General features: G+C 48.1%; 1 protein-coding gene across 1 annotated transcript; it reads right to left on the bottom strand.

The window, feature by feature from the left end:
* Positions 1-1,055: 1,055 nt before the first annotated feature.
* On the bottom strand, positions 1,056-5,558 carry LOC109753609 (protein FLOWERING LOCUS T-like). The gene is made up of 6 exons (XM_045233679.1): positions 5,347-5,558; positions 4,615-4,675; positions 1,761-1,992; positions 1,552-1,615; positions 1,416-1,456; positions 1,056-1,285 (listed from the first exon to the last, which is right to left on the bottom strand). The coding sequence occupies exons 1-6, from the start codon at positions 5,556-5,558 to the stop codon at positions 1,056-1,058; spliced, it is 840 nt and encodes a 279-aa protein (XP_045089614.1).
* Positions 5,559-7,718: the final 2,160 nt, after the last annotated feature.

The following is a 7,718-nucleotide window of genomic DNA, read 5'->3' as shown; positions in this document are numbered from 1 at the left end:
AAGAGGGGATATGTTTCTTTCAGCTGTTTGTTTTTATGCAAGTAGTTTGGTGTTGCAATTTTTGTGTAACCTCGTGGCTAAACCCGCTCAGGATCTAGTGGTGGTATCTTGTATGTTCACTGTTAATATATGGGTTATACGTCATCAAAAATATATCATCGCAAAGTTCATTAAAATATGCATCCAATGGCATACTCTTTGTGGCATATAACTCACATTTTGAGTTATTCTTGGTCACAATACATTGATAAAACTATAAATCACATTTTAATTCTTGTTGGGATTACACCTATTAGTTGCAGTTCATAAGCTATGTTGACCGGACTATTGATTTCTTTTCTTCCATTATTTTCCTGTATGAACCTGGTGGCCAGCGGCAAGTTATAGCAACAAATAATGCTTCTGCTAGGCGAAGTTGATTAGGTTGTAGTACATAGAGTGCCTCCGTAAGAATCTAGATAAAATGCCATAAAAGGTGAGATTGGGCATAGTCTTGATATAGTTTCGTTAAAAGATATTCCAATTGATTTTTTTCGTTTGGACATACTTATGATTGTTTTCTTCTAACTGCATCTTAATATATTCTTTTGTAGACTGTTCTGGGTAAGATGATGGCTATGAATGTGAGCGGCTGAGCTTTTACTTCCAGAAAATGCTCACTAAAAATAATCTGGAATGTCTTCTTATGTTTCTCATCTTTTCTCTTCATGTGTATGGTTAAACTTTGACTTCAAACCAACAAATAGTTAATATTAAACTACATCAAGAGAGCAAGAGATCTTAATGTTATAGTATACACCCATATTTGTGTACATAAGTGAGACCGAGGACCAACATGGAAGTTGAATATGGGAAGACAAGATAAATACGCACAGACCCGTCTCAGAAGGCCCCACCAGATGGCGCCCCAGCCTCTAGTATGTATTAGAAGCGGCTAGCTAGTTAGCCTACAAATATTTATTCATTTATTTATTCTGTGTGGCATGTTTGGTTGGAGCGATCATGCGCGCGTACGATTAGGGCATAGGGCACGCACACAGAGCTAGGTAGCTTCACTACACCCTGTACCTCCGGCCACCGCAGCTGCCCTCCCTCTGGCAGTAGAAGTAGGCGGCGGCGACCGGAGCGCCGAGGCAGTAGCACTCGGCCAGGTCCCTGGTGACGAAGTTGGAGCGCCACCCAGGCGCGTAGATGGCCTGCCGCACCTCCTGCCGGAACACCACGAATGCCATGCGGTGGATCCCCGCCGTCGGCTGCGGCTTCTCGTACGCCATCACCTCAGTTCCTGCATGCATGCAGCCATGCAAACAAACGAAAAAGTTTGAATTTCCACCGGACTATCTTGTTTTCGCTAGGAAAGGCAGTTGGAGAGGAGAATTGACATGGTACATGTGCTCTGTAAATTAACATCTTACCATGGCCCACGTCACCTCCGTCTGGTATATCTGTAACAAACCTATGCACGCAAGAAATTAGCTGTAAACAAAGTAATAATGAATTTTGTGTGCAAAAAGATCATCCCACAATGTGCATGCACGCACGCAGACTTACCAATGGAGGTACTCCCTATTGGAAGGGTCGGTTGGGGTAGGCGCATCAGGGTCTACCCCATCACCTAACAAAGAGACAAACATGCATGGCACAAGTTATTCATGCACGCATTGACGCATACGCATATATGGAGAAATAACTGTGCGTAACACCTCCGACCGTTCAAACAAATGACGCGCGCGCATGCATGCAAGATCGGTAGGAACCACTCACGAGCGTGTAGAGTGATCCGGGGCGCCCCGTGATCCGCATCGTCGGCGGGCTGGCCACCTGCGACGGCCTCAGCTCGGACCCGACGGTGATCTCGCGGTCGCCGTACAGCACCCTCAGCCGCGCAGACGCGTCGAAGTAGTCAACTACGTCGCCGACGATCCTCCCGAGGATCAACGGATCCCTCGACGCCATGCTCACCACCGCCGGCGCCGGTAGCTTAGGCTTACTCTTTTGTTTGGCAGCTTTACTTAGTTAGGTTCAGATGCACGTGAAAGCTTGGTGATGGTTTATGCATGCAGCGGGTGTATGGCTCTTTATAGCCCCCAGCAACCGAGGTGAAAGTCCACATGAAATTTCGGCGGTCGAAAGAGATGCGGCCGGCGTGTGGTGCCACTATTCGCCAATAGTAGCCGCTCTCTGATTTCTGATCGGACAGCCAGAGTTTGGATTACGATTCCTCGCCCATTCACAGTCAGGGCTTCTTCTTATTGGAATCTACTTTATGTAAAGGCTCATCAGTGATCACCACCATCCTTCAGGCCTACTACATCACTAGTGGACATCTGTGCCTCCCTCAAGAAAATCTGAAGCTGCAGTTACAAGAAATATACCGTGCAACTTGAGTACTCTGGAGTCTTCGGCAGCGTCTTGAGTAGAACTGAGATTCGAGTTTGTTCACATCCGTGTAAGATTCATCATTTACATCAAATCATGGAAAGGTAGCACTTCCTCCGATCCATATTACTTGTCGCTCAAACAGATGTATCTAGACACGGGAGTACTTGTTTCTTGTTTAGTGTTCTCCTCAAGTATACATCGTATTGCGGCTCCCTGCAGGGTCGATTGGTTGACGGTGGTGCAGCCTTTGGGATGCCACGCTTGGTCGCCATAATGGCCATCACCTCCTCCCCCTCGCCTCCCCGATCCACCGCGCGCCGTGGCCTGTGGCCTCAATGCGGCAAGTTTTTGTTTTTCTTTGTCCTTGTTTTTCATTCCACCAAGGCATAGCTTGGTTTTTGTATGGCTTTGCTCCTTGCTGGCGCAATTCTTTGTGTGTTTGGGTTGATGTTGGGTGTGTGCAGGTGTGTATTCATTGTATTTTGTATCCCTTAATGATTTATTATGAGTTAATAAACATACCCTTTATCCAGAAAAAAAAACATCGTCTTTGTGGCATACAAGCCATGCGATCATTTAGAACACCCCCAGCTGAACATAGTGCAATCAAAACATATTATTTGGTAACCCTTCGTCAAACATACACATGGTATACTTACTCTTGCAAGACAACTATACAGGCAGTGCATCCGTAAAGTAAAACTACATATCATTGAATTAAAAAAATTAGGGGATCATTGAATTACTTGGGTTCTTTGATAGACCGTTGGAAATTACTCGGTCAAATAACCAACATAGATGATCATAATCATGTATGACAGCTTGTATGATTTTACACGGTGAAGCACCACGAGAGAGATGAATGCAAATCTGTTACTCCCACACAATTATCCTGTGGTGGACTATCAGACTTCATCACGAGATCAACAACAAGACAATCTTACTACACTTTTGTGGAGAATTAATTGTTTTTAGGGAGGTGACGTATGATTCTGTTAGTTATTTTAAGCGATGGTGCTCTCCATGGTGGCATCGAAAATCATGGAATAATAAGGGGACCCCATGGGTATCAAGATCATCGTCCGAAGGGTGGTGGAGCTAGTGCCACATAGGCCGGTGCTCCAAGCTGGTGTGCTAAGTAGTCGCACGAAGGTCTAGTTTGTCCTCTTCAACTGACTTCTCGCATGGTGTTTGGGTCCTTCTTGGAACGAATGCCTTTTTCAGATTTTATCTTCATCTAGAAATTCATGAAAATCAACCACTTTATAAAGAGGTACTGCTTTTTGCCAGTTATCACTAGGTTAGTTCTCAAAATCAAACACTGTTATAAGAAAAAAAATGATGATTAAACTTCAAAAGAAATAGATATATTAAAAAAAAACAGAAATTGTAGGGGAAACCCCGAGGGTAATATTTTTTATGTATCAGTACCTACAGGCCATTCATCCTTCGATCTACTCAAGTTTAGCCCCACAAACATGTTTTTCAGATTTCCGGTATGTTCCCTATATATATTTGCCAAGGCTTGGTGGTGTTCGTGGCACTATTTCACCATTTGAGCACTTAATTTGAGTTTTGAGTGTAATCTACTCCATGTCTAAGGTTAGTAATTGTTGCATATTGCCAATCCTCGCAAGCTTGCTTCGATTTACAAATGTGTTTGTGGCGTTTATGGATACATCGTGTTTATGGCTACAAGCAGGAGAAACGATGGATATAGCAAAATTTTATATTTAAATTTGAAGCACCGCCCGAGAAACAGGAAAGATACATTAATCATACTGTGGATATTAATTAATCCAATTTCAATTGTCAGTTTGACCGTCTTCTAATATTCTATATATGTTTCAAGTTCTGACTGGAAATTAACCATTAGTTTGATCCGACCTTAGCTCAGATGGTTAGCTTCCCGTAGTGGAATAATTTCATTAGGGTCCAAGTCCTAGACTTGACAACTGGTACACACATTTCCTTGGATTTATTCAGATTTCCGACTATGTTACTTCAGTGGAAGACGACGGCCACATTGACTACGAGGCATCTGTGATGACTTTATCAATTTCAAAATGTGTCGGCTTGTCTGTCAAAGGTGGTCATAGAGATAGGATGTACGTTCGCGCATTTAGAGAAAGAAATATATGTGTGCGTATGTCGGCGTCTGCACTTATACCGTGTTTCCAAAAAAATCATTTATAGTTCTAAAAAGATCATTTATACCATCTGCATTTATACCGTGTTTTTAAAAAAATCATTTAATGCGGCGTTCCAAGTACCAGAAATTGACCTGCAATATCTGCGTTAGCAGATTTCGTTCACTCAGCTCAAAGAGACACTTATATATCGATCACCCGCAAAAAGAAAATTATATCACGTGTTGGCAGATTTTCGTTTGCCCAAGAACGAAGGAATAGTAGGACACGAGACGTAGTACACGTAGTTTTGTTTTTTGGAGGGAATAGTACACGTAGTTTTGTTTTTTGGAGGGAATAGTACACGTAGTTTTGGCGTCATGCCTCTTCCAAGGGCGAGTTTGGTTGCCTACATCAAGGCCAACCAGGCCTGCGCGGTGCAGCATCTTTTCAGGCCTCGGTTGTTTGGTTCCCGCATACATTGTTTAGCCCGCATAGCACGGTTCTTAAAGCACTCCTGGGCCTGGCCCGTTGGAAACGGCCGAGCAGTTTCCCGAGAGCCAGGCCAGAGCGATGCTTCGAGGCGCACATGAGTGGCTCTCTGGAGACATGTGCCTCCTGTTAATCCCTCTCTCTCTCCCTAATCCTCAATCCCCTCTCTCTTCCTCCATGCCCCGCTTGTTCTTCTCCTCCGCGGCTAGCGCCACCCGCAGCTCGCCACTGACCCGTTGCAAGTCGTGGTCAAAGCGGCCCCTCGGCTTGGCGGCGGCGATGGCCACGGCGACGGCGCTGGCCTCGACCAAGCCTTCGCCGGTTCCGCGCGGTGCTCTACTACCGCGACCGGCCGGTGCCGCGATGTCGGCGGAGCAGCGGCGAGGCGACCCGGCGGAGCAGCGGCGAGGCGAGGCGACCCGGCGCAGCGGAGCCTGCGGCCAGCGTGGACGCAGCCGGGGGCGGAGCAGCGGCGAGGCGACCCGGCGAGCGGAGCCTGCGGCCAGCGTGGACGCGGCCGGGCACCTGGTCGAGCGACCGCGCGGATTGTCCCATGGCGGCCGTCGCGTACCCTGGCGTCCGAGCGGACGTGGTCGCGGCCGTCGCGCGCGCCAGCGCGGGCGGCATGTGGGTCAAGGCCGTCAGCGGCTTCGCGCACACCATCCCGAAGCTGGCTTGCCCCGGCAGCGAGAACGGCTACAAATTGAAGATCGACTAGTTGCAAGTGTGAAAATGCCTTCGTGTAGTCGATGCATATGCAGATCGTGAGCTTGACCAGAGAATGGCTATGCGCGCATGGCATCGTCAGTGGCTCAGCACAGAGCTTGGTATGCTCTGAGCACATCAAACAACGCAGCAGGCAGACGCGGAGGCGCGGATGGTGGCGTGGACGCGGAGGCGAGGTACGCCGGCGTGGACGTGGTGGTGGAGCAGGCGAGCCAGCGGGGCGGCGTGACGTTTCCGCTGTCGCTGGCGACGACGACAAGAGCGCGGGCGGAGCCAGCGAAGATGAGGCGGCCGGCGCAGAGGCTCTCCGGGAGGTGACGGGCGCGGCAAGATTCTCAACAACGGCCAGCTCAAGCTCGTCCACGACCGCGGCGAGCCGGGCACGGCCACGGCCACGGCGGCTAGTCGGGCGCGTGCACAGTGGCCGGGAGCTGCTGGTGGGCACGATGGGCAGTGGAAGCTCCGGCGCGCTCAAAGTGTTTGACGAAATGTCAAGCCCAATCTGATGGCTGTTAAGTTTTGTTGTTAATGCTGCTAATCATATGCATGTATGCAACCAAATGCCGGGTAAAAATTACATCTTCATAGCAAGACCCCCAATGCAGGCAACCAATCAACTGGTCATCTACGTTTTTAACCATGTTTTTGCTTACCCAGACCAAGCTTAGCCTGACTCGTTTTTTCTCTGTCAGCCAGGCTCGGCAGCGAAAGCAACCAAACACGCTCCAATTGAACGGCGGAAGACCGAATCCCGCAAATCGTAGTATTTGACGCGCGCGGCGGCGGCGCTTGATCGGTTTCCTACCGCCGCGTGCTATATCTCTCTTCTTCTTCTTTTTCAGGCTGCCCCGTCTCTCTCTGTGCGGCTCATCCGAAACAGCCCACTATCTCACGACTATCTCATTCCTCTCTTCTTCTGGATTCGCTGCATCTGCTGCATGGCCGTATGATTAGCTCGTGGGCCAGCACAAGCCCCTCAAAGAAAACGATCGCACACTAATGATTTCTCAAAGAAAAAAACTAATGTTGTGTTGGATGGGCACTTTTTATTCTTCCTACTTGTGGGCGGACTCTTTGTTCTTATGTGTGTAGGCCAATAAAATCGTATTTTACGCACATGTTACCATTGAGACGCAAAACATTGTTGTGGTTTTCGGTATTTCCCAAGTAGAAACATCCATGATCTAGGTGTAAACATACTAGCAGTTGTTTTTGGCATATAAGGAGCTAGGCTACGGGTGGTCTTTCACACTGCTTTTCTTTACCCTCTCCCAAGGCCACTAGAAAAACCCTTTCTCCTTTCGATCTCCGCCGACGAGTCCGTTGATTCGTCTCACCTCCGCCTGCTGCTTTTGCGGTCGGTGGTGGAGAGGGGTTTCATGTTGCCTCCGCTCAGATTAATAGATAGGGAGGGTTTTAGTCCTCACAGGGGCGGCGTTTCTTCTTCGAGTCAGTCTTCCGGGCTACGATCCTACTGAAGTTCGTTCATGAGGACGGATTAGACGGCGCTCCGCCGTAGATTCCTACCAGCTCTTCGAGGCGGCGAGATCAGGGTTTCTTGCCATGCGTATGCAACGGCGAGATTTGGCATCAGATTATTCAGATTGATTCATGGTTTCAACGGCGACGAATGCGGCTCCGGGACGCTGGTCCTTATATGGGCGTGCACGAAGACTTCTTGATTGTCATCGACAAGGTCAGGCCGGCTTCGGTATGGGAGCAGCAACAGCAACACGTCGGTGGCTCATTCTGACGGCCGCAATGGTCATTCGGTGGTCCATAGACCTCATCGTAATTTTTATTGTGTTTACTTATGGTGTTTTGTCCTCATGATGGCATCTTTTGTTTTCCGCGTACTCATGATGGCATCGACTAGAAAGATTCTTCTCATTTTAAAATCTGGGTCATTTTACTCATGATGTTGACTAGTGACGGCGAGTAGAAAGTCTGTATTTTGGTTATGATTTTCGGCAACTAGAAAGTTAAGGC

Source organism: Aegilops tauschii, chromosome 2 (genome assembly GCF_002575655.3).
Source record: "Aegilops tauschii subsp. strangulata cultivar AL8/78 chromosome 2, Aet v6.0, whole genome shotgun sequence".
NCBI classification, from domain to species: domain Eukaryota; kingdom Viridiplantae; phylum Streptophyta; class Magnoliopsida; order Poales; family Poaceae; genus Aegilops; species Aegilops tauschii.
The sequence above is the reverse complement of the archived record's forward strand: the minus strand, read 5'-3'. Positions and strand labels throughout refer to the sequence as shown.

Excerpts from the sequence above, each read along its gene's own strand:
- LOC109753609 (XM_045233679.1), bottom strand. The coding sequence starts at position 5,558 with ATGGGACAATCCGCGCGGTCGCTCGACCAGGTGCCCGGCCGCGTCCAC. Across the intron at positions 1,993-4,614 it reads ATGATTTTTTTAAAAACACG|AGTAAGCCTAAGCTACCGGC; the intron begins GTATAAATGCAG and ends GCCAAACAAAAG. Across the intron at positions 1,616-1,760 it reads ATCACTCTACACGCTCGTGA|GTGATGGGGTAGACCCTGAT; the intron begins GTGGTTCCTACC and ends TCTCTTTGTTAG.